The sequence below is a fragment of the Mesoplodon bidens genome, assembly GCF_964165515.1.
Source record: "Mesoplodon bidens genome assembly, chromosome: 13".
NCBI lineage: Eukaryota > Metazoa > Chordata > Mammalia > Artiodactyla > Ziphiidae > Mesoplodon > Mesoplodon bidens.
Genome location: NC_138169.1, coordinates 64,296,937 through 64,324,010, shown reverse-complemented (window position 1 = coordinate 64,324,010; position 27,074 = coordinate 64,296,937). Strand labels below are relative to the sequence as shown.

General features: G+C 38.0%; 1 protein-coding gene across 4 annotated transcripts in view; it reads left to right on the top strand.

Annotated features, from left to right (window-relative positions):
• The window catches only part of SMAD2 (SMAD family member 2), a 100,658-nt gene that overhangs the window by 3,951 nt on the left and 69,633 nt on the right, over positions 1 to 27,074 (top strand). For 3 of the 4 annotated variants that reach the window (XM_081252556.1, XM_081252557.1, XM_081252558.1), the window contains exon 2: positions 23,748 to 24,036. In XM_081252556.1, the coding sequence (XP_081108682.1) occupies positions 23,801 to 24,036 (236 nt within the window). In that variant the 5' untranslated portion in view covers positions 23,748 to 23,800. The remainder of the gene's footprint in view (positions 1 to 23,747; positions 24,037 to 27,074) is intronic. The other variant, XM_081252559.1, reaches the window with a different exon arrangement.

Sequence of the window (27,074 nt, the reverse complement as noted above, 5' to 3'; positions counted from 1 at the left end):
AAGTCCATACCTTTCAATTCTAGTCATAGGAGAGCCATTGTGACCCTTAATTAGAACCTGTTGGCATTTATTTCAAATGTTTCTAACAAGCAAAGTTATCTTGCTTCTAAACCCACAGTAGATTAGAGACAAGTAGATTGTGGGTCATGTGGGAGGTTGAGGGGAGTCTAGTGAGGGGTGGGGTAGGAGGATGGGGAACTGTTAGCCTACTGTCTATTTTAAGAAAAAACATAACAGTCTGGTGAGGATAATGGAGATAATCTACAAGACACAAAAACGAATGCTCAGAGCCTAACTAGCATGTCTGGAACCATTCAGTGCAGGACCAGACCTGAAAACATAGTAATGAAAGTTCATCAATTAGATTAAATCATATTTGGGAAAATCTATTTAAAGAGAGCGGTAATCTACATAATATACTTTAGATTGTCATTTGGGATGATTAACAATTGTTCTTAAAGGGGTAGAACATGGTTCTAATGACTTACTTTATGACAGATCCAAAGTACCTGCTCTGACCAAGGTGCTTTTCATTTGTTTTGCCATTCAGAGTAATGTGATTCCAGACTGAAAAATCTTTCATGCTAGGCCAGTAGTAAAGAAAGGTGATCTAAATGGTGTTGCACCCCAGGTCACACCTTTTCTTCGGAGTAAGTCATTTTTTTGTCAGTCTGCAGGGGTGTCGTGTACAACTTTTCACTCAGGTTTTAGGATAAAGTATGCTAGAGATTTCTAGGACTGAACATGTGTGGACAGTTGGCTGGTCTGTCTGTTGAGGGCTTCATGCTTCTTTTATGTGACTTCTGTCCAATATTAGCCTTGGTAATTTTTTTGGATCCTCCTCTTTCCTATCTCAGGGTTACTTTCTAAACCATCTACTCCATCAAATATTAATTGGTGACCTTGTAATTTATAGCCTTAGCTATTTGGGGAAAAAAAAGGGCCTTTTGTTTTTAAACCAGTAGTACAAAAGTTATCCAGCCTTTTTTGTTTAAAAATGCACAGTTTGAGGCTTATTGCTTATCTCTGATCAATTTTTTAAATTTATTTCATTTTATTTATTTTTGGCTGTGTTGGGTCTTCTTTGCTGCGCACGGGCTTTCTCTAGTTGCAGCGAGCAGGGGCTACTCTTCGTTGCGGTGTGCGGGCTTCCCGTTGTGGTGGCTTCTCTTGTTGCGGAGCACGGGCTCTAGGCGCGCGGGCTTCAGTAGTTGGCAGCATGTGGGATCAGTAGTTGTGACTCGCAGGCTCTAGAGCACAGGCTCAGTAGTTGTGGCACATTGGCTTAGTTGCTCTGCAGCATGTGGGATCTTCCCAGACCAGGGCTTGAACCTGTGTCCCCTGCATTGGCAGGTGGATTCTTAACCATTGCCCCACCAGGGAGGCCCTCTCTGATCAATTTTGATCATTACTCCAGGTTGATATAATTGTGATGTGTTCAATTAAGACATATTTCAGTGCTGATTATAGGTAGACATCTCAAGGATAGCTCTGAGCTTCAATTTCAGTAATTTCAAGTAGGGAGAATGTAATTTTGCCAAGCCAGATGGATTTAGACCCTGCCTCTGGTTTGGCTAGTTAGCCAGAAATATTAAGGTAGTTAAGGTAATTGTGGCTCACATATGTGCCTTACATTCTAGAGTGTGTACGCGTTCTTCTTAGATATAAGTGAGCCACACTGACAGGACAGATGCCTGGTAATTTAGATCTTTAAGTTTGTGGTTTTAAGAAAACAAATCCTGGGCTTCCCTGGTGGCGCAGTGGTTGAGAGTCCGCCTGCCGATGCAGGGGACGTGGTGCCCCGGTCCGGGAAGATCCCACATGCCGCGGAGCGGCTGGGCCCGTGAGCCATGGCTGCTGAGCCTGCGCGTCCGGAGCCTGTGCTCCGCAATGGGAGAGGCCACAACAGTGAGAGAGAGGCCCGTGTACCGCAAAAAAAAAAACCAAACCAAATCCTGAAGTGATTCATTCTCATTAAAATTTGTGAGTTTACTGTCAACTTGTCACGAATTCTTCCAGATAGTTCTGTAATTTTCAAAATCTCAGAATTACTTTGGCCTCAAGACTAGAACAGTGGAAAGTGAGTGCAGACTTTAGTTTTGATCTGTTCAGTACACATGTCCAGTTTGCATCTGAAAACCTGTAGTGCCCTACTGTGACCTCCCTTCTCTTTTAGCGGGAGGGCATAGCTTCAGGTTTAATGTATTCAGCTTGTGAGGAAGAATAACTGGGAGGAGCCACTGGAAGTTCATCAGATTTATTACCTTGAGTCTTTCAGTTCGAAAACTCGATCTGAGGAAGTATCATAGTAAATCCGTGATCTTGTAGTTTGCCCGTTGAAGATAAAGTACATTTGCATATGCTGCTTCAGCTTTTCCAAAAATCCTGTAACATGATAATGGTTATGGACTTGTAAATATTAAGGAAATGCTCCGTCTTAATCATCCTTCATTATAAAATGTGGGGAGGTGAATCTGGTTTTCAGAGTTCACAGAATAAACTCCTGATAAATGGTGCAACGGAAGCTGGGCCCATGGGCTTTCTTCCTTGATTTGAATGAACTATGGAAACTTTTTTGTTGACTAGAGGCGCTCTATCTATGGCAGTGAATGCAAATTTTTCATGTTTAGACCAACCTTTTACTTTGTAGACAGGTGGTTAGGCTGTAGTTCATGTAAGCCGGCTAATTAAACTTTTCTTTATAAAATGTTTTAAGTATCAGGAGGGTTCAACTTTGGCCTGAGGTTTGTGCATTGGCCATATTTGCTCTAAACTAGTTTTCAAACCTAATGCACACACATACCTGTATGCACACAACAGCAACCAGAGAGAAGGCTCCTACCAGCAACAGCAACAGCATTATGCAGAATCTCAAAATGTAAGGAAAGGGACAGTTGCTGAAGCCCTGCCTGCTCAGTTTTCCTCTCATTCTTTGGCCCCCAGGAAGCCTTTGAAGCTCTAGAGGAGTAAAAGATCGTAGAGAAGAAACTTTCTGTAGACCCACACCATTCAATATAGTAGACACCAGCCACATGTGGCTATTTAGCACTTGAAATACGGCTTCTGTGACTGAGGAAATGAATGTTGAATTTAATTTTAATTAATTTTAATTTAATTGAAAGTTGTGTTGGGCAGTGCTACTCTAGGCTTTGCTTTAATTGCACTTTTACACCCTGAGGACTTGCACCCAGTTGATGTGGGTGTAAGTTGTTGCTTCAGCAGAAGGTTAATACAGACTCTGGGAGTTTGAAGGGAGATTGGAGTACTGAATATTTGTGCTGATTTGAGTCTGGACTTGTGTAGTCTCTTAATAGTTGGATCCTTTTTCACAGTCCAGGGATGATAAACTAGTATGTACTTTTATGTTTACAAGCTGAATATAGACCTATGGATTCCACACAACTCATTAAAGGTGAAAGGAATGTAACTCAAGTAAAGAACAGATAGAGTCTCTTTACACAGCAGTCCCCATATAATGGGGACTTTCACTGAAGTAATGACCTGCTTTTAGGGTTAAATTCAAGCTCTAACATTACGTTTTAACAGTCCATAAAACTGAACACATGAATGTTTTCTCTTTGCTTTTAAAAGGCACATTACCCATCGCTCTCCATGGGGCGAAACCTAAAAATCTTAGGTTTCCAATTGGCAGTGTCTTTCGTTACTAGTGTACAACTTTGGAAAAAAAGCATAGTTACTGTGAGAATTGAGAAATCTCGGTTTTTTTTTGGTTGTTCTTAAAACTAGTTTTTACTTTTTTTTTTTTAATGCTTTCTATTGTCCTGGTTTCTTTGACTAAAACAATTGTAAAAATCCAGGTCATTAGTAAACGTGTGATACATGTTTGAATGTGGATTGCCAAAAATCTAATAGTGATTTTATACCATTTCAGCAGGAACTTAGGTGTTCTTTATGAGGCAGCACCATCACATTTCAAGTATTTTATGCTGAAATATCAAACTTGATTTTCTTTTGAAATAAATATTTCTATAGGTATTTGGAGAATGTTTTGTATTTGCCATCTGAAGATATTTGAAATCTGCATTTACTTTCTATACTTAATGACTTCCTTTGTTCTAAACTTGAACCTTGTGAAGTGTTTTTTGCCACTCTTTTTCATATTCGCCTACCTGCTGCCCTTTTAGAAGTCATCACTGAATTCTGAACGGCCAAGTTTAGCAGTCTTTTCTCCATTGTCATACTACTTTCTTCAGTGTTTGCATCATTGACTATACTCTCTTTATCTAGATTTCTAAAGAATCACACAAAGAGACATAGATTAGGCCCATTCCTCCTGCTACAAATGTTGGATAAAATGTAAAACATTTTTGGTCATATATATATATATATATAGATATATATCTATATCTATATATATCTATATATATCTATACAGCTGATCTAGAGAGGGAGGGGTGAGAGGAAGAGAAAAGTCCCCGGGTACCAGAAACTTAGAAAATCAGTTAGTGTCAAGGAAAAGCTGGCCTTGGGGCATTTGTTAGATAAATAATTCAGTAGCTGGGGCTGGGGTTGTAATGCCATTTGGGGAAAGGAGATAAAATTCTGGGAACTGTATACTAAAATATATATATCTATATCTCTGTTCTGATATCATTGAAACTTCTGTGGCCTCTGAGAAAAACAAGCCTCAAGCTTCTCTATGGAAAAACTAGAAAAATACTAGTTTGTAGTGTTTTTGTAGAGGGACTTAAATATCACATGAAGGCCAAGCACGGTAAATAAAAAGCAGACACTAGCTAGATGTAGAATAGTGGGGTTTTTAAATAGGTAATACATTATTGTATTCAAATTCAAAATTCGAAATTCAAAAGATACTAAAGATATACAGTGAAAGGTCTCTTTGCCAGCCTGTCCCTGCCACCCAGTTGCCTTTCCAAAGTCAAGTAGCATTGCTAGGTTTTCTTGTATTGCTCCAAAGATTTTATGCATATGTGAGCAACTTTGTGCATATATTACCTTTTAGTACAAAAACTGGTCCTGTATTTTGCTTAATAATGCATCTTGTAGATTATTCCATGTCAGTACATAATGAGTACTTTTTAACTTTTTCTTTTGGTTGCACAGTATTCTGTATGGGTGTCTATAATATATTTCATCAGTCCTCTGTTGATGGACATTTATTTCCAGTCTTGTGGTATTAAAAATAGTGCTATAATAAATAACTTTGTTTATACATCATTATACACATACATAGGATAGATTTCTAGAAGTAGGTCAGAAGATATCTACATTTGTATTTTTTATTTTAGGGAATGTACTTTATTCATTTTTTGAATAGGTAGTAAGAGCACATGGTGCAAAATTCAAAAGGGACAAAATAGTAAATAATGAAAGTAACTCTCCCTTAGATCTCTTAACTCCTGCTCCCCAGTTCCATATCCTTCTAGAGCTGCTCTGTTCAGTAGATAGCCACTAGCCACATGTGGCTCTTGAACACTTGAACTGTAGCTAGTCCAAATTGAGATGGGCTGCATTTGTAAAATACACACTAGATTTTTAATAATTAATTAAAAAATAGAGTGTAAAATATCTCCATTTTTAATACTGATTACACATTGAAAGAATATTTTAGAGATATAGTAGGTTATATTAATAAAATTAAATTATTAAAATGATTACTTTTAACTATTTTTAATTTTTTAATGTAGCTAATAGAAAATTTACAATCACATGTGTGGTTTGTATTCTATTTTTGTTGAATGGCTCTGGCTTAAAGAAATTCCATATATATATATATATATATATATATATAAAGACAAGTCTGAATGCATGAGAATTCCTCTTATCAGGCCATTTTTTTTTTCCCTTTGCGTTATAATCTGTAGCATCAGAAATCTCGACGTTGGTTAAAACATACCAGGCGGTTCTTTACTGTCACATTTACTCTCAACATTTACCATGATCATAGTGGGTCTCAACAGTGAAAGTCATGCTTCCATTGACTTTTACAATGTTTGTCCACTTTAGAGAGAAGCCTGATATTACTCTTTTTTTAAAAAAAATTAACTTATTTATCTTTGGCTGCGTTGAGTCTTCATTGCCGTGCGTGGTCTTTCTCTAGTTGCGGCGAGCGGGGGCTACTCTTCGTTGTGGTGCACGGACTTCTCTTGTTACCGAACACGGGCTCTAGGCGCACGGGCTTCAGTAGTTGCAGCATGTGGGCTCATTAGTTGTGGCTCGCGGGCTCTAGAGTGCAGGCTCAATAGTTGTGGAGCACGGGCTTAGTTGCTCCGTGGCGTGTGGGATCTTCCCAGACCAGGGAATGAACCCATGTTCCCTGCATTGGCAGGCAGATTCTTAATCACTGTGCCACCAGGGAAGTCCCCTGATATTACTTTTGCTACATGTTTTTGAACCTGCCCCAATCTACACTGGTTGCCTACACCTAGTACACAGCAGTTGTCCTCGGATCCCTCTTCACTGTCGTTTTATGGGGTTCACTGTCATTTTATGGGGTTCCTTAGCCTTTCTCCTTTGTTAGATCTCCTGTTCTTTTGCTCTCCTTTCTTTTGATGAAACATATCCTTCAGGACTTCCTTTGAGAGAGTGTGTGTGGAAAATATTTGGAGATGTTACATGTCTGAAAATACCTTTATTCGATCCTGGGTGGGTAATAGAATTCTAGGTTAAAAATAATTGTTTTTCAGAATCATGAGGGCATTGCTCTGTTGACTTCACTTAGTGTTACTGTTGTGAAAATCAAATCCATTCTGATTCTTTTCTGTATGACCTTTCAAAAAATTTATCCCTGGAGACTTTTGGCTCTTTTTAGCATTCAGAAGTTTCATAGCCACCAACCTTGATGGGGATGTGTTTCATCCATTGTCCTGGGGTCTTGATGGGCCTTGTCAATCTGGAAACTCCCATCTTTCAGTTCAGGGGATATTTCTTGACTTCTTTGATAATCCCCTCCCCCGCCCCCCCAATCATCTCTGATGTCTTTCTGGAAGTTCTGTTTGGACATTCGACCTCCTGAACTGGTCCTCTAATTTTCTTCATTTTTCTCCACTATTTTCCATCTTCCTTCTTGTTCTGCTTTCTGGGAGATTCCCTGTACTGTATCTTCCCACACTTCTATTGTACCCCCTCCGCACCCCCCTCCGTTTCTGCTATTAAGTCATCTAAGAGCTCTTCTTTTACACTTTGAATGTTCCCTTTGTAAAGTATGTTTCCTTTGTAGAACATGCTGCTCTTGCTTCAGGGTTGCTATATTCTCTCTTGTTTCTCTGGGTATAGTGATGATTTTGACGATGTTTTCTTTCTCTGTATAGTCTCAAACTTCTTGAAAGTTGCATTTTTCTGTTTTTGCTTGCCTTTTTCCTCAGATAAACCAAGTAATCCTTGATTAAGAAAGTGGGGTCTAAAAAGCCGATTGGAAACTAAGCATGTGGGTCTTCTTTCAGTTTCACTGTAGAGTGATCTGAGTGGACCATTTGTTGGTAAACTCTCAATATTAGTATCTGTATGTTTTTCCTCCTGGGTTGGTCAGGTAACCTGGAGAGGAGTCTTGATCTGACTAAATGGGTAAAGGTCTGACTGCTGGTATCTTGGGAGCCAGAACTCAGTGGAGGAAGAGGTTGGGAGTGTCTGCTTTTAGCATGCTTATGTTCATTTACTCCCTCTCTTCTCCTAACAGGACCCAGGCCATCTCCTAGTACAGGTAGACTGTTTTACTCTCTGCCAAGAATAAACATTTAGTCTTCTGTACCCAGTGGCATAGAGTGGGGAAGTGGATCTAAGTATCTGATTGCTTCTCAAATATCCCTCACCCAATCCTGCCTATTTTATCTCCTTCCTCTTTCTGGCCCTCAGTTCCTGCTATGACTGGTGGTGTCTGCTACTTAGCCTTTTGAGAATTCTGCTGTGTAAATCAGGATGTTTCTCCACAGGTAGCCTAGAGTTAGTAAGTAGTCTCTGATCTGTTCACAGTTATTACTCATCCATCCATTTTCCAGTTATCAAACTTTTGCTTGTTTTCTTCTTACTCTTCTCCCTATCCTCATGAAATTGTCTTTTCTTTTTTCTTTTTAAATTCCTTTATTGTGTGTTGTTGAGTTTGTTTTTAGTTTGCTGTCTTCACCTGCAACCCACTGATTAAAGTTTTCCATTAAAAATTTTTAAGGATAACCCTCTGAAAGAACTGGAATAGAATGTATAACTCCAAATCAGTGGGGATGAGGCAGTGGAAATAAAGAATATGTGATCATTCAACTAGAAGGCAGGAAAGGAGAAAAAAGAAGCAAAGAAATTGCTTAGGAATTAGAAAACAAAATAAGATGATAGAAAATAAGCTTAAATATCTCCATAAACCAATACATAATTTCAGATTAAGCTTGCTGGTTAATGGAGAATGAAAAATTAAAAATTAACTAAATGCTTTTTATTAGTAGATACACTTGAAACTATGATGACACAGTTCTAAAGTAAAGGAAAAAGATGCAAAAAGATATACTAGGCATAAACTCCATTTGGGCTGCTGTAACAGAATTCCATAGACCGGGTGCCTTATAAACAACAGAAATCTATTTCTCACAATTCTGGAGGCTGGGAATTCCAAGTTCTAGGTGCCAGCAGATTTGGTGTCTGGTGAGGACTCACTTCCTACTTCATAGACAGCTATCTTTTTGCTGTAACCTCATATGGCAGAAGGGGGCAAGGGAATTCCCTGGGGTCTCTTTTATAAGGGCATTAATCCCATTCATGGGGGCTCCACTCTGATGACCTAATCACTTCCCAAAGGCCCCACCCCCAGATACGATCACATTGGAAATTAGGTTTCAACATGTGAATTTGGGTGCAGGGCAGGGCAGGTGTGGTAGGGACTGTCTATAGCAGTCTATATGGTAACATTAGCAGAATTACAAGGATAAGTCAACAAATGTGTAATAATCATTGTAGGAGATTTTAACATACCTCACAGTAATTTAAGAAGAGATAGGTAAAAAATAAGGTTATACAGCACTGGAAATGTGCAGTTAGCAAGCATGCAACAATTACAATTATATTCTTTTCCGGTACACATGGAATTTTACAAAACTTGGTTATGTACTGGACCTCAGAGCAAATGTTGACAAATTCCTAAGAATTTGTACCTTAAAATTCATGTCCCTGGACCCTAGTGCAGTTAAGTTAGAAACATAACAGGAGGATAGCAGCAACAGCTCCCAAATCCATAGTTGTATGCTGAAAAAAACATACTTCTAAATTTAAGGGCAACTCATAAAAATTAGAAAATGTTTAGGATGATGAAAATACTATCAAAACTGGGATACAACAAAAGTTCATTTGCCTATCTGGGAAACTTACAACCTTAAATGTGTATTAAAGAATTAAGAATGTTTACTTAGTAAAGAAAAATAAGTTAACTATACAATGTAATGAGTTAGAAAAAGGAAGGAAATAAAGTTGAGAAATATTAATAGGGGAAAATAGATATAACTGGAACAACTAAACCTAAGGCGCTAAGTTGAAAAGACTTAAGTTTGATAGAGGAGGAAGAGAAGGCACAAATGTGTTAGAAATGAAAAAGGGATAGGACTGCGGCCAAATTGAGATTTCAAAACTAAGAACACTGAGCCGTTTTTTGCTTTCAGATTGGAAAACAGGTAGAATGGAAATTTCTAGCAAAATAAATTACCAAAATTGGCTTAAGAATAAGAAACTTGATTAAACTTGATTAGATTATAATGTTGAAATTTAAATTCATAGTTAGATATTACACCAAGATGAAATTAAATAAAAATCCCCAAACAAAAAACCCAAACCCCAAGTGAAAATTCCAGATGGGCAAGTTCTATAAAACTTAGGAAGAACCAGTAATTCTAGTGTTATACAAAATGTCATAGAAAAAATCATTTTGCTAGGCAACTGTAATCTTGATACCCTCCCAGCCATCGAGACAAGTGTAGTACCAGAAGGGAAACATGTAGGCTACATTCTCACTAATGAACATGGCAATAAAACTTTAGGTAAAAATGTTAGTATTTGCTCAAAACAAAAAAAACACTGTGACTATTTAGGGTTTGTCTCAGGAATGTAAAAATGATTAAACATTAGAAAACCTGTAAATGAAATTCATCACATTAACACATCAAAAGAGAAAAACCGTATGATGACCTCAGTGGGTGAAGGAAAGCATATGATAAAATTTAGTACTTATTCTTGACAAAAATTCTTAGAAAATTAGGAATTAGGGAACTTGCCTAATTTGAGTAAATGGTGTTGGTTTAAAAAATAGAAGTGTACCTATGGCATGATTCCAACTATATGAATTTCCAGAACAGGTAAAATTACTTTGATAGAAATCATGGGTGTGAAGGGTAGATTGACTTAAAAGGGACCCAAGGAATCTTTTTGAGATGATGAAAATATTCTGTATCTTGACTGGGATGGTGGTTATATGGAGGTATATATTTACCAGGACTCATTGAATTATATGTTTAACATCTGTGCATTTTATTGTATGTAAGCTGTGCCTCAATAAAGTTGGCTTTAAAAAGAATACAGGGGGCTTCCCTGGTGGCGCAGTGGTTGAGAGTCCGCCTGCTGATGCAGGGGACATGGGTTCGTGCCCCGGTCTGGGAAGATCCCACATGCCGCGGAGCGGCTGGGCCCGTGAGCCATGGCCACTGAGCCTGCGCGTCCGGAGCCTGTGCTCTGCAACGGGAGAGGCCACGGCAGTGAGAAGCCCGCGTACCGCAAAAAAAAATAAAAATAAAAAAAAATAAAAAGAATACAGTTGACTCTTGAACTGCATGGGTTTGAACTGTCTGTGCCAGTCCACTTCTATGTGGATTTTTTTTTTCAATAACTATGTACTACACTATTCATGGTTGGTTGGATCCTCACATGCAGAACTGTGATACAGAGGGCTAACTGTAAAGTTATATGCGAATTTTTGACTGCATGGGGGGTTAGCACCTCTAACCTCCTCACTGTTCAAGGGTCAACTGTATATAAAAACCAGTGTATGCCAGCAACAAACAAAATCTAAATTTTAAAAAGCCACCCTTTAAAATGGCAACACAGGGGCCTTCTCTGGTGGCACAGTGGTTGAGAGTCCGCCTGCCGATGCAGGGGACACGGGTTCGTGCACTGGTCTGGGAAGATGCCACATGCCGCGGAGCGGCTGGGCCCGTGAGCCATGGCCGCTGAGCCTGCGCGTCCGGAGCCTGTGCTCCGCAACAGGAGAGGCCACAGCAGTGAGAGGCCCGCGTACCGCAAAAAAAAAAAAAAATGGCAACACAAACTACAAAATACCTAGGAAAAAATAAAAACACGTGAGACCTTAATGGAAAAAATTATAAGACCCATATAATATTCAATTATAAGAAGATATACTTGTGTTTATGAATAGAAGCCAGTATCATGTGTCAGTTTTCCTCCACTAATTTATAAATTGTGTCATTCCAATTAAAATCGCAGGTGAAAGAATTCACTTGATCAGATTTCAAGACATATTGTATAGCTTTAATGGTTAAGACATGATGGTATTTGTCTCAGACATAGACTAATGGAAGGAAAGAAAAAAAGCCTAGAAACACAAATAGCATTTGTAATCACTAGGGAAAAGATTCAGTATATGGTGCTGGTGTACTTGATTATTTCTGTTGAGGAGGGGAAGACACCTACCTCACACCATACACACAAAACAATTACAAGTGTGAAAAGCAAACCTTCACACTTTGACTTTTAAGAGGTGACGGCATGTGGAAGGGTCTTTAAGGAGGTACAGGTGTAGACGTATGCGTGAAAATACTGATAAATTCGAGCACGTGAAAGTGAGCTACTTAAGTACAAAAAAGGCCATCAAACGCCACTTGCCAGGTGAAGAGACGTGTCATTAACAAAAGATTATTATCCAGAATATATAAATAATTCCTGTGAATTAAGAAAAAGATGGTGAGTGTGAACAAATGATTCAAAGGAATAGGATCCTGAAAAGTCAGTAAACGTGAAAATGTTCTCAAACTTCTTCGTAGTTGGGGAAGTGCTAAACATCGACAGCCCTCTGTGTTGCACCCCATCCTTTTGACAAAAGTTTGAGGGACCAGATAATGTGTTAGTGATACTGGGTAAAATAGGAACTCATATTTCCCTGGTGGGAATGACAGTTAGTGTAACCATGTTGATAGTATTTGGTAAAGTTGTATATGTGCATGTCCTACTGTGCAGCATTTCAACTCCTTGGTATCTGTCCCAAGGCAGTGGTTTTCATATGTTGTTTTACAGACCTATGGTGGGAAATATATTTTACATGAGACACAGACTGAATTAAAATTTTTGAAATAATTGAGTATGCTCTGTTTTCTCCTGTATTCTGTTTTCTTTTTTTTTTTTTCTGTTCTTTTAAAAAAGATACTTCTCAGGATCAACTAAGTTGATTTCATATTCATTAATGGTTCACAACCCTCAATTTAGAGAAATGGCAGAGGATAACATATGGTAGAGTGTCTCTTTTAAGAGTGTGTGTGTGTGTGTGTGTGAGTGTGAGGTTGCAGTGTAAAATTGTAATTCTCGCTGTGGAGCTTCTTTTTTGATCAAGAAGTTCAGAAATTTCTGTCCTTAAAGAGCTCTCATACGAATGAGAAGATATATGCCAGACTACTCATGGCAGCTTGTAAGAGTGGAAAATTGGAAACCAAAAGGAGACTAGACAGTGAACTGTGATAGAGTCATATAATGGAGTGGTATATGACCGCGAAATGAATGCATTAGAGTTGAGGATTATATATGTATAATATATGCTGTATTATATAACTATCAGCATGGATAGTTATAATACTGAGTGAAAAAAGCAAAGTTACATGAGCAGTGTTTAAAAGTTTGACACAAATTTATAAAATGTGCAAAGCTTTATTGTATGGATACCATATGTATCAAAACCCTTTAATGACCATGGGGGAGAGTCAAGATAGTGACTCTCCCTGAGAAACAAGAGGGAGGAGAGTGGGATCATAAAGGTGTTCATAGGGGACTTCAGCTATATCCATCTGTCATGTCTTATTTCTTACATCTGATCAAATATTGCAAAGTGCCGAGAGTTGACAGACCTGGGTGGGAGATCCAGGGGTGTTTCAATATATTGATTTTTTTGTGTGACTGAAATACTTTTTGTAAATGTTCCAGCCACAATAAAACCCAAGATGGAGGAATAAGCAAATTTAATGAGATGGGCAGAACATTAGACAACTTATTGATGGGTATTAAGTCCAAAATAAATGGAAATATCTCATTTTCATAAATAGGAATACTCAATATCATAAATGAAGCTAAATTCATCACACTTCCAAAGTGCTATAGGGTTTTGGTGGAATTTGACAAGCTCAAATTAAAATAACTAACATAAATTTGAAAAATGAGGGAGGGCTCAACTTGTTGGTATCAAAACTTGCTTGAAAGTAGTAGTAGTAGTAGTAGTAGTAGTAGTAGTAGTAGTAGTATAGATACGAACAAGCATACCAATGAACAGAATATGAAGTCCACAATCAGACATTTATTTATAGGGATTTGGTATGTGACAGGAGTGGCATTTTGAGTTAGTGAAGGAAAGATAAACTATTTAATAAATGGTGCTGATAAAATAAGCTGTCCTTACAAGAGATATTTAGATCATCTCAACCCTTAAAAAGAAATTCCTGATAAGTTAGGCACCTAAATGTGAAAGGCAAATCTAAAGTATCTACAGGAATATCTGGAGGGGGCAGTATCTTTATAAAACCAGGGTATCTCTTTGTGTCTCAGATTCCTCATTGGTAAATAATAGCACCCACCCCACTGGATTCTTATGAGAATTTAATGAGTTAATGCTTACCAGACTGTTACACTAACGTGTCATTGAGTAAGCACTCAATAAATATTTCCTACTGTATTTGGGTGCAGAAAGGGATTTCTTTAAAAAGAAACAAAGTTGTGTTATAAAAGATTTTAGATTAAAATATAGATTTGTATATACTAAAAGACAATGTAAGAAAATGAAAAAGCATTCTAAGGATTTGGAGATTTTTTTTGTAATACATATTCAGTGATAGGGTTTATATCAGAATAAAAACAGTACACAAAGAACAGCAAAGAACACAAAGACTCTGCAAAGAAAATGAACCGTACTTTAATAAGACATGTAGAGAATGCTATTTGCAAAACTGTTTTACAGTTATTAATAATTTGAAGGTTTTATTTGCTAGTTCAGGATAATCAGACCTCTTACTTAACTGAAACTTTCCAGTGAGTAATCTTGGAATCCCAATTTTACTAAGGTATCACTTGATAAGCTTTCTTACTTAGCTGTAAAGATAGTCTTCCTATTCTGTTGAAACTTGCATTGTATAAGTATCAGTTATAGCTGGAATTAGGAACAGAGTTAGTATCTGAACTTATTTTTCAATTCTTGCAGATGTTGGGAAAACATTTCTAACTTTAGTAGAGAGCTTGCTGCCACACTATTGAAGGAAATCTGTATATTATGTAAATGACTCACATCTTGATAACTTGATCATAAATCTCATTTTCTTATTTTCTTACTCCCATTTTGTCTTCAACTTGGAACATGGAGAAATCTATACCTTGTAAAAAACCTAAACTCAGTCTGTTTACATTTCAAAACTAGTGGCTAAATATGATACCTTAGCTATTTAAAATGCTCAACTAATTAAAGTGTATTATCAGCATTACTGAAAAATATTATTTTATTGCATAATTGAAAAATTCTCCAGAGATAATTAGCCAGGAGTCAGCCAGCCATGATTACTAAAACGTGACAAGTTAAGGCTGGTAACTTTAAGTGAACACATAGTTCCAAAGTGGTCATAACTGCTCTTCTAAGACATGGGACGTTGAAATCATGTGGCAGTACTAGGTCATGAGGTTATTCAGATGACCCAGAATAGGCGTAAACTTTTCATGTTTTCATTTCCATGAAGAAAAGAAATTTTTAAGATTTTACAGAAAGTTTTCAGATCCCCAAGAATACATCTTAACTCACAAGAAACATTTCTAACAGAAGTGTAACAGAGAACCTGTTTCCTCAGATTCTTCCTAACACTGGGAATCCCTTTCATTTTTGCTGCATATATAAAAGTTTAATTTTTATTCATTTTCCTAGGCTGAATTCTCATGGATGGATTAATTAAACTAAAGTTATAGGCACTTTTAGATAGAGTCTTGTTATATTTGCATGTTCTGTCAGTTTTTCTCAAGGAACAGGGATCCCTCGTGTAACGCAGGAAGAGTTTTGTTCCAAGGATAAAATCGGTGTGGGGCTGACACAGTGCCCGCGGAGCTCTCAGAATCCAAGCCTTCTCTGCAGGACTAGCTCTGCCTTGCTTGGGTGTGCTCTCTTGCCCTGACTACCCTCTCTCCTGAGCCTCTGCTGTATTTTCTGCTGCACCCTAGTTATGTGATGAACACAATTACTTACGTAAAGCCATGTATTAATACTGACCCTGTAACCTTAGCCTTCAGATTTGCTTCTGTTTCTGTGTTCTGAATAGGGATTAGTGCATCATTCCACACTGCTCAGTTACATTGGTTAGTGGCCGTTATCCTCAAATCCTCCTTTTCCCTAAACTGTCCACATCCACTTGGCCAATAACATATGTGAATTGTTTCTGAAATCACTGAAGTAATACTAACATTAGCACTAACTTGTCTTCAGTTTTTTAAACTGGGCTGCCTCACTCTCCCCTCTGTCCTACCACGTTGCTTCCTTGTACTCTGAGTTCTAGTAATACCTACATTTTTTGGGGTAACTCCTAAAACGTTTCCTGTCTCTTGAAAACCTGCTGAACTTTCTGCCTGGTATTCTCTCTCTCTCTTTCTCTTTCTCTATTCGCACTTCTGCTGTGTGTTGCTTTTGTGATACCTCTCCCTTCCAAAGGTTGAATTAATAAGCATGTTCCCTGTGCTTGGATAAGACTGTCACATGGTATTGAGGTTTATATAGCTGGCTCCACTAGAGTGTGCTTTGTGACACAGTAGGAATTCAGCAGAGGTCCAAAGGTAGCCAAATACACCTTTTGCTGCCTGGTAGTTGCAAATGTCTACTTTGGTGGATTATTACATGTGTTTGATGTAGTTTTTTGTGTTTGCTTTATTTTTTCAAGTTGTAGTTTCATATACTATAGTATTTTTAAATTATAGTATTTAGTATACTATAATATATGGCATTCTTATATATACTTATTTATGTGTGTTATTACAACATCTCCCACTCTAGACAGCTTAGTGGTGCTACCTACTGTCAAGTTCTCGTTGCTGTTCTTTACTTACCTTACAGTTCCCTAACTGGGCAAACCTCACTTTCCCACCATTTCTGCTGTATTGATAAAGAAAGTCACATAATCCTGCTTTTTGGCTCCTTTCAGATTTTTAGCATCTAAACCACAGTTGGGCTATCAGGGGTGCCAGGGCAGCATTGTTATGTGGAATTCCAGAGATGTCCCTATAAAAGGGTTACCATGGCCAAATAAATTTGTGAAATTTGGCATGCTATATTACCTCTTGTGCGAGACCCTTGGGACAGTCTCCTGAATTGAGGTTGGGACCTGTTAATTGTTTTTCCCTTTTGAGGGGAATGGATATGATTATTAATTAGGTTGTGACCATTATTTTCTAGCAACTGTACCTGTACCAAGGTATCTTCAGTTTGGAAGACCATTTTTGAGAATGGTCTTTTGAGAATTCAAAGTCCTTTTTTGAGAATTACACTAACTTTTTTTTTTTTTTAAGTAAATGTATACCTCTGTTGCAGCAGCCTTGCCACCGCTGCCCCAGATAAGTTTGTGATTGGACGTCATTTGGGCTCTCACTGTTTGTTCTCAAATAATAAAAAAAAAATCCCTCCCACATCCCCGGCCCTGTTCCCCAACATATACCTAGATGTGCTTGCAGAGACTCACCTCCAAGTTGTGGGCAGACACTTGCTGGCTTACTTAACATCCTTGGTCAATTGCCACCTCCTCCCTTCTGAAATTTACAGTATGCGTTGGCATATTGAAGGTCTGATAAGTTCTTAAATAAAGCAGTCCATTTAACTTTGCTTGTTTGAAACTTCTTAATGTGTTTGTTTAGATGCTTTTTTAAGCTTTTTGAATTGTAATTTACATTGATAAATGCGCAAACTTTAAATTTTCAGTTCTGTGAGTTTTGATAATTGTGTACTCACATGTAATTACTTCTCAAAATAAAATAGAAAACAGTCTTATCACCTCAGAAAGGTATTTGTGCATTGGACCAAGCATTTCTCTGTGTGTCCCTCCCCTTTCCTGAGACAGTCATTTGACTTCTGTCACTGTATTAGTTTCCCCAGTTGTTGCAAGTCATAAGTGGAATCAGTATATCTTTTGTGTCTTTTTCCCAGCATGATTTTTCTAAACATCTTTATTGGAGTATAATTGCTTTACAATGAATGGTGTGTTAGTTTCTGCTGTATAACAAAGTGAATCAGCCATACGTATACATATATCCCCATTATCTCCTCCCTCTTGTGTCTCCCTCCTTCCCACCCTCCCTATCCCACCACTCTAGGTGGTCACAAAGCACCGACCAGCATGATACTTTTGAGATTCATCCATGTTGTGAAGTGTATAAGTAGCCCACTCATTTTTGTTCCTGAGCAGTATTCCATTGTATGAATATACTACAGTTGTTTGTTTTATTTTTGTCAGTTTTCTTGAGATTTGGGCTCTTTCCAGTTTGGGGCCATCATGAGTATGGCTACTATGAATATTCTTGTATAAGTCTTTTTTTGTGAACTTAAGTTTTCATTTTTCTTGAATATGTCTAGGAGTGGAATTGTTGTGATATAGGGTAGATGTATGTTTAACTTTTTAGGAACTTGCCAGTTTGCCAAAGGCACTGTACCATTCATTTTACACTCACATCAACAGGGTCTGAGCATTTCCAGTTGCTACATATGTCAGGCTGAATAATGGTCCCCAAAGACATCCAGGTCCTAGTCCCCAGAACCAGTGAATATTATTTATATGGCAAAAGGGACTTTCCAGATGTGGTTAAGGATCTTGAGATGGGGAGATTATTGTGTAATATCTGGGTGAGCCCTAAATGTAATCACAAGTGTCCTTATAAGTGGGCAGATAGAGGGAGGTTTGACCTGAGATGGAGAAGGCAGTATGACAATGCAGCAGAGATTGGAGTGATGTGCTTTGAAGATGGAGGAATGGGGCATAAGCCAAGGAATACGGGAGGCCACTAAAAGCTGAAAAAGGCAAGGAAGCAAATTCTCCGGTCAGACCCTCTGGAAGGAAACAGTCCTGAGTATACTGTGACTTTCTTTAATTCATTAAAACTCATTTTGGTAAATCTGTGGTGGTTTAAAGCACTGAGTTTGTGATAATTTGTTACAGCAGGAATAGGAAACTGATATATTCTACATCTTCACCAACATTTGACAGTATCAGAATATTTTTAAACCATTCTAGATGGTGTGAAATGCATTGTGGTTTTAATTTGCATTTTCCTGAAGATTGTTGATATTAAACACCTCCTAATGTGCTCATTGGCCATTCTTGTATCCTCTTTCATGCAATATCTGTAATTTGTCCTTTGCCTATTTTTTAAAAAATGGAGTGCACTTTTTTCTTTGACTTGCAGTTCTTTATATATTCTATATGGTAGCCCTTTATCTCCAATATTTATAGCAAATATTTTTTCTCTAGTCTGTGACTTACTCATTCTTTAATGGTGTCTTTTGGTAAGCAGGCATTTTAAGTTTTGATGAGGTTTGTGTTATTTATATTTCTTTTGTGGTTAGTGCTTTTTATGTCTTAAGGACATAAAAGTATTTTGTGTTTTCCTCTAAGAGTTAAGATTTTGCTTTCCTATTGAGGATGGTATAAGATAGTGCTTGAGGCTTACTATTTTCCATATTTTTGAAAAGCTGTTGAAAAAATGTTGAAAATAGATTGACTTGGCGCCTTGGTAGAAAATGAGTTGACTGTATATGTATGGGTCTATTTCTGGACGCTCTTCTATTTCACTATCTTTATTTTTCTTATGCCCACTCTATACTCTTGATTACTAAGGCTTTTTCAGTGAGTCTTGAAGTAAGGTGGTATAAGTCCTCAAAAATCCTTTTTCGTTTTTCAAGATTTGTTTTATTATTCTAGATCTCTTTTGTTTCCATAGGAATTTTAGCATCAGCGTATCAGTTTCTTTTTAAAAAATCCTGCCGGAATTTCAACAGGGATTACATTTATATATCAAGCTGGGAAGAATGGACATTTAAATAATATTGAGTCTTCCAGTCTATGAACATGGTCTCTCTTAATTTCAGTCTTCTTTCATTTACCTTAGCAATATTTTGCAGTTCTTAGTATAGAGGTCTTGAGTATCTTTCTTTAGATTGACCTCTAGGTTTTTGTTGTTGTTGTTGCAGTTATAACTGGTATTTCTTTAAATTTCATTTTCCATTTGTTCTTTGTTTCTATGTAGAGATACACTTAATTTTGTATGTTGATCTTCTATCATGAAACCTTGCTAAATTCACTTCCTAATTTTACTAGTGTTTTTGTAGGTTCTGTGCAGTTTCCAATGAAGACAGTCATATCACCAGAGAATATACTTCTTTCTTTCCAATCTTTATGCCTTTTATTTCTTTCTTGCCTTATTGTGCTGGCTGGAACATTCAGTGCATTATTGAACAGAAGTGGTGACAGTGGACATCCTTGTCTTATCCTCAGTTATAAGGGAAAGGGACTTAATGTTTCATCATTAGATATGTTGCTAGCTTTAGGTTTTTCATAGATGTCGTTTTCCAGAATGAAGAACTTCTTCCCCTTTTCTATTTCTAGTTCTCTGAGGGTTTTTAATCATGGATAGATATTAAATTAACATTGTCAAATGCCTTTTTTTTTTCCTGCATCAGTTAAGAGAATCATAAGGATTTTTCTCCTGTATACTGTAAATGAGGTGCTTGATTTTTTTTTTTTTTTTTTTTAACTGTTAAACCAGTTTTGCTCCTTGGGATAAACCCCACTTGGTGATGATGATTACTTTTTCTATATATGTTACTGGGTGTGATTTGCTAATATTTTGTTAAGGATTTTTCCTTCTAGTAGTAGCAGACCTTTGCTTTGTATTAGTGCAGGATCTTGGGCCAAAGACAGTTTCTTGCTCCTGGCCCATTGTCATATCGATAGCTTTGCTTTCTATTCATTCCTTAGCATCAGGGTATGTTTGTCTGCCACTGGTGGTGGCAGTGTTTCCTGTCTTCCTCTAGGGGTATACTGTGGTTATGTTACATGGTGAAAGGCTTGTTTGTATGTGGGAGGTGGGCAAATAGGTTCTGCTCCCCCCACCCTCCCAAATAGTGCACAGCTTTTGCTTTACTCTTCCCTTTCAGGCAGGGGAACTTCCCTTGGGCCCTGGGTGTGGGAGGCTTTCCTGCATCTCCCCTCCTGGTTGAAGGCTTTTGCTTCATGTTAGGTGCCACTTAAAGGGGAGGAGCTCTCTCCCTTCTCTTGCCCCATGACATTCGTTTTCAAGAGAACTCTGTTGAGAGCCTTTGAAAAGAGCTTGTGAATGAGTGCAGATTCCCCTTTCGTCTGGGTTTTCACTGCCATCCTAGCTGACACTCAGCCATTATCTTTATTTTTATCTTTAATATTCAGCAGATTGACTACTGTATGTTTCCTTTCCATCTGTGGGTTGATATCTGCCATCATTTTTGAAATGTTTTTGGCCATTATCTCTTCTTAAGCTTTTTCTGCCCCATTCTCTCTTTTCATCTCCTTCTGGGACCCCAATTACACTCCACTTAAACCCCAATTGACATTTGGTCTTGGATGATCTGGGATTTTTTCCACACTTTTTTTTTACTCTTCATGTTTCAATCTGGGCATTTTAATTTGGCCTGTCTTCAAATTCACAGCTTATTTCTGTCTGTTTTTGAATCCATCTAAAGAAATCTTTAATTTCTGATATTGTATTTTTCATTTTTAATGCTTCCCTGTGATCTTTTTTGTATAGCTTCAGTGTCTGTGTTTAAATTCTCCATTTCATTATTCATGTTGTCTATCTCTTCCATCAGTTTTCATCATAGTTATTTTAAAGTATGTCTGATAATCCCAAAATCTAGGCCCTCTCTGATCTGATTATATTAATACTTTCATCTTTTGACTTTGGTTTGCTACTCTCTCTGTCTTGTAATTTTTGATTGAATGCTGAATGTTTGTGTAAAATCAGTACAGGTTGAAGTATATATTATCTACTTCCCCAAAATTTCTTGTGGGGCTAAGTCAACAAGATGTGTGCATAGTCAGCTAGTTCTGGGCTTATTTGCAACTTTATTTTGATTAGTTCAAGTGTTTTGAGAGTAGGATTAAGACGTTACTTTCTGTAAGATTTGTTGTCTTAGTGTAATTTCGGTTATCTCTTTATACTTTGTATCTGAGCCATCAGCTTTCTGAGCTGTGGGTGACTTCTCTGCTTTGCAGCCTAGCTGCTGGTTTCCTGGTCATTCTGGAGTTCTTTTTGCTCTCTAGTCTTACTGCAGGCTTTTGTGCCTAGTGAGATCTCTCTATAAGAGTAATACCTTCCAGTGCTTTCTCTCAGCAATCCTTTCCTACCCCAGCCTTGGTAGTTCAATTTCCAGAGTATCTGCATGGAAGTTTCTGTCTCAGCTCTCTTGTCCCATCTTAGCCCTTGGCAGCTGAATGTCTGGAGTCTCTTGGATTGATTTCTCTCACATCTCACCACCTCCCCGCTCCCCGCCCCCCGCCACCTCCCCAGGGCATTTGAGGAAGACCCTAAGCTTCTTAGGGTATCTCTTAGCTTTCCTGCCCTGTCTTCCAACCTTTGCCATATTTTGGCCAACTCTTGGTGCAGACCTGTGGGACTGAGTAGTTGAGTGGCGCAGACTTGCTCTGTAGAATCCTTGGAATTCTAATATGTCTTGTCAGCCTACATGTTACTGTTAAAATATACTAAAATTTAGGCTGATTTCTCCTTACCTTCACTGTGGTGGGATTATTCCTCCTTAGCCACTCCACCAGGAAAGAGACCATCTGTGGGCCCCTCTTCTATCAAGACTCAACACTTTCTGGAATTTAGTTTCACTTAGGTTACTTTGCATCTTAAACTTTCTGATGGGTTCAGAAAAAACATGATTTTATAGCTTTTCTGTCTTGTTTTGATTGTTAGGGTGAAAGTGATGGTCTGTTGTGACTCTGTACCTCCTGATTAGAAGAGGAACTCCTTCATGGAGTACTTTGATATATAATCTGGCAAATACCTGATAAAGTTTGTTATTTCACTTCACCCTAGTTGATTTTCTACCGTATTTCTCAGAGCTAGGTTTCGAAATGTTTTCCATTCTTCTCAAATCTGAACTCTCCAGTTCTGTCCTCAAGTGGTAAATTATCTTATGTCTTACTTTGAGATTAAAGCCATTGACATTAAATTTTAATTGGGCTGGTGGAAAGTGTGGGAAGAATTTGTAGTAGGTGCTTAGAAAACTAGGCAAATGAAAAACTAACATAATTAGCTCTGGGGAAAGGAAAGAGTTGTACAAAAAGGGAAACATGATTATACAGTAGTTAACTACTAATCTCATCAGGTACGAAACTACCTGGGAGATAATTATTTTTAAGCTTGGAGGAAAGCAAGTGGTCGTGGTGTAAATCCTCATTTTCTGTAGAAAAATTGATAGCTATATCTAAACTTGCTATTTCAAGGGATACCATTACTGAGGTATAAATAGCAAGAATAAAAGTTAAAAGATTCTCTTGGTGTGAGAAGAGGAGCTATATTTGACTTTACTCACTATGCGTGTTGTTACTTAGATATAAATGAAAATATTTTTTAAAAGAGGCTTAATTAAAAGTCTTCTCAAGGGGTGGTAAAAGTGAACCAAATCTTTTTTTCACAGACTCTCTTTGCCTTTATTTCTTTATTTTTTAACTTTTTTTTTTTCCTTTGGCTGCTTTGGGTCTTCGTTGCTGCGCACGGGCTTTCTCTAGTTGTGGTGAGCGGGGACTACTCTTCGTTGCGGTGTACGGGCTTCTCAGTATGGTGGCTTCTCTTGTTGCGGAGCACGGGCTCTAGGTGCGCAAGCTTCAGTAGTCGTGGCGCACGGGTTTAGTTGCTCCGCGGCATGTGGGATCTTCCCGGACCAGGGCTCGAACCCGTGTCCCCTGCATTTGCAGGCGGATTCTTAACAACTGCACCACCGGGGAAGTCCCTATGTCTTTATTCTTCTTGTTTACTTCACACTTCATGCCTTTTCCCTTGTTATAACTTTACATTTTACTTTATGATACTTGGTTATGAAAGTTTAAAACTTTGGGGATATTGAGCTTGTAAATTTTTAAACATGTTTTTGTTACGTGTTTTGAGAATACATTGAAATTCTAAAACGTGAGGAAAACTTTCTTTTGGTGAAGATATTTTATTGATACTAAGTTAAAAATAAAGTAATATGGGTAGTGATAAACTTGTCCAGTGTTGATAAAGATAAAAGATTTTACTTGCAAAGTTATTGTATTTGTCCACTTATAACACTGTCTTGTTTTTAGAAGGATTTGTTTCCACAGTTCATTTAAATTAGTAAAGTCATTTTCAGGGGTGAAAAAGATAACTTCTGAACGTCTGTGGCGAAAGCAATAATTTGAATTTCTATTGCATTCTGTAATTTGCTTTTGATACTGTGTTGAAACTAGTAGTTGATTGTAAAGTTAGCCTCTAAATTATCCTTTCCATATCTTTTCTAGGTTAGATTAAGGAGGATATTTTCTTAGAGTGGATCGCTGCCTTTGGTAAGAACATGTCGTCCATCTTGCCATTCACTCCACCAGTTGTGAAGAGACTGCTGGGATGGAAGAAATCAGCGGGTGGATCTGGAGGAGCAGGTGGTGGAGAGCAGAATGGACAGGAAGAAAAGTGGTGTGAGAAAGCAGTTAAAAGTTTGGTGAAGAAGCTAAAGAAAACAGGACGATTAGATGAGCTTGAGAAAGCCATCACCACTCAAAATTGTAATACTAAATGTGTTACCATACCAAGGTAAGTGTTGTTAGATTAGAAATTTGATGGCCATACTGTTGAAAATTGCTTAAAGGAATCTGAAGGGAAGTTATTGAAATTTTGTTACTTTCAAGTGACCTGTCAATAGTGATTATTAAAATATGACAGCTATTTTTAACCTGTCGTATTAATTTTGTTTGACTCGTTAAGACTTGTTTATTTTACAAAGCATTTTCTTGAACAGTGAGGTTTAATCAAGCAAAATAAAATACTTAGATTGTATTTTTATCTTCTGTCTTCATTTACCTTCATTGCCTAAATGCTTCATTGTATGTTATCCTAATTTCTGTGATTGAATGACATTTGAATAAAGATTCAAAGATTTTTCTTCACTAGTGCGGTAATGACTGACAGTTTTCTCCTCCCTTGGTCAAAACTTCCATAAGGAGTGAACAGAGGCTGCTAACATCGTGGTGAATTTTATATAGTTTTTGCTTGAGCTGCAGCATTACTTCTAACAGAGAACAGTATGTGAGACAGCTTCCTAGGTGTCATAGGTGGTCAGAACCTGTCTTGAAGACCTACCTCTTGTATTAGAAGGACCTATTATTTAAGAGGTTGAAGTTTTATTAGTGTAAATTTAATCATTTACAGATCAGTACCACTGTCAGAAATACTGTTTTTTAACATAAAGTAGCAAGTGGTTTTTAAGTGTTTTAATGTGTACTACTATAGTTGTGCACATTACAGGGTTTGCGGGAGTGTCAGTTTATAGCATTTTCTAAAAATGATTGTTTTCAGTGTCATACACATAGGCTAGCATATGGCACGTAAAACCATTCTACTTGACACGTTTCTAATGAGTTTTGGGACATACACTCCGGATGCTTGTTGATAACAGATCCTAATAACACCAGCCTGTCTGCTTGCAAATACTAACAGTAGAATGTTTCCTCCCTTGTTTGGTAGGTTAATTATCCATTTCTTTTACCTCACTTGTTTCATGTATTTCTTAAATAAGAGTCAAAACTTTTCCTGGTTTATTCTTTCATTTCAGAAGTGTTTATGAATGCCTGCTGTGTACAAGGCACTGGTTTTAGGCACGTGGGACAGATACAGTATGAACAAAACTCAAAGTTCCTGCCCTCCTCAGGGATAGATGTACACAGTAAACAAGTGGACAAATTAATCTAATTTGAGATGGTAATGAGTACAGAGAAAACAACGACTGAGGGCTAAAACTGCTTTTGATTGGATTGTGACACTTAAGCTGAGCTTTGAGAAGTAGCAGCTAGCTGAGGGAGGTCTTCTAGGCAGAGGAAGGAGTGAGTGTAAAGATGCCAAGTCAGGACATAGCTTACTGTGTTGGAGGACTTACTGTATCGCAGTAGAGATGGAGTGATACAAAATGAGTACAAAACTTGGAAAGGGTCAGATCATAGAGGGCATCGTAGGGCAGTTTGAATTTTAGTGTCAATGTAATAGAAAGCAAATAAAGATTTTTAAGTGGATTTTCAGATTTTAATCCATTTTTAAAGAATTTTTTACATTTATATTTTTACAAGGATCATTCTGGCTGCCGGACACAGGTGGTTGGGGCTGGGGGTGGGTAGTGGTGTAGTGGTGTGTGTGTGCACGTGTGTGTGTAGTAGACTGGTGTCGTATGGTGATCTGCAAGCGGGGAAATCAGGAGGCTATTGAAGCAGTCCAAAATAGAGATGCCAGAGGTTGGGCTGGCATGGAGGCTGCACGGCCGCTGGACGTGGATGGATTTGGTTGGAAATTGAACTGACAGGACTTGGTTGAGAATAAGTCAAGTTTTTTGTGTTCATTTTTCATTGTATAGTGCGTGGTATTTCAGTTCAGTAAACATTTATAAGCATACAGTCTTTGCCCTTGAGTTGCTTACTTCCTAGTAAGGGAGGTAAACTTTAAAAAATAAGAAAGATAATTTCATAATGTGCAGGAGGTGTTCTGAAAGATGTATGCTTAGGGAGCTGTGTCCAAAGTGGGGACCCTTCCCTCCTCTGCGGCTTGTGGAAAGTTTCCTCCTGGAAAAAGATCGGTGCCTGAGTTGGGTGGAGGTTAAGGAGGAATTCAGTCAGGAGAAGCTCCGTTCATCCAGAGTGGCCCTGGGGTGTTGAGAGGACTGGTGATGGGGGTCCTGGGAGTGTCAGGTGGGAGGTGGGATATGGCAGGACTCAGAGGCTGTGTGGTAGTGAGGAAGCACCACATCCTACGCGCTGGGGGGTTCACACTGAACATGAGTGTGATTGGGTGATGGGGGAGTTGTCAAAGAGTCTTAGGTAAAGAAGTGAGGAAAATGGTTGTGAGACTGTCAAGAGTGGAGGCAGGGAGACCAGTTAGTATGTCGTCTCCTTATCCAAGGGAGCTGTGTGATCCAGGAAGATAGGGGGCCATGCTTTTGCACAGCTTCATCTAAGGCTCCGGTGCCAGTGCGGTGAGGTTGTTGGCAGAACAGAACTGAGAGGAGAGTCATGCAGTCCTGTCTCTTAAAGAGGTACAGTAGGAAGCAGCCTCGTGATTGAAATGTACAGACCTTCTGTTTAAACTGTGGAAGTCCCTTTAGTCGAATTTCTTTTTCTTATTTTCCAGTCTTTGTTTTACAGTCTAGTTTTTAGAGATTTTTTTTTTCATATTCTAGGGCTTTTTCATCATTTAAAGATTTTTTTCCCCGCACTTTTACCTGAGTAATGAAAGTGAAGCGGCGCTTGTCCAGTGTCTTGTTTTTCACTCTTTAAAAGTTCCTTTGAAGCTTAGAAACTTGCTTGTCTAATTTGGTGGTCTTTTTTTTCTAAATATTTCAAGAAATGTAGATTTGTTAATATTGGCTGTTTATCAAAAAACTTAAGTTTCTTGCACTATATTCTGGAGCCATATATTTTATAAAGTTTGTTTTTAGTAATAGAACAGTTATATTGTGTCAGATCATTAGTCATCTCTTAACTACTAAATGTATTTAAACATTCAATCAACTCTTAATTATATAGACTGTAAAAGGTGGGGAATGGGTGTGGAAAGGGTCCATTATGGAGGAATCCAAACCCTAGCTTAAG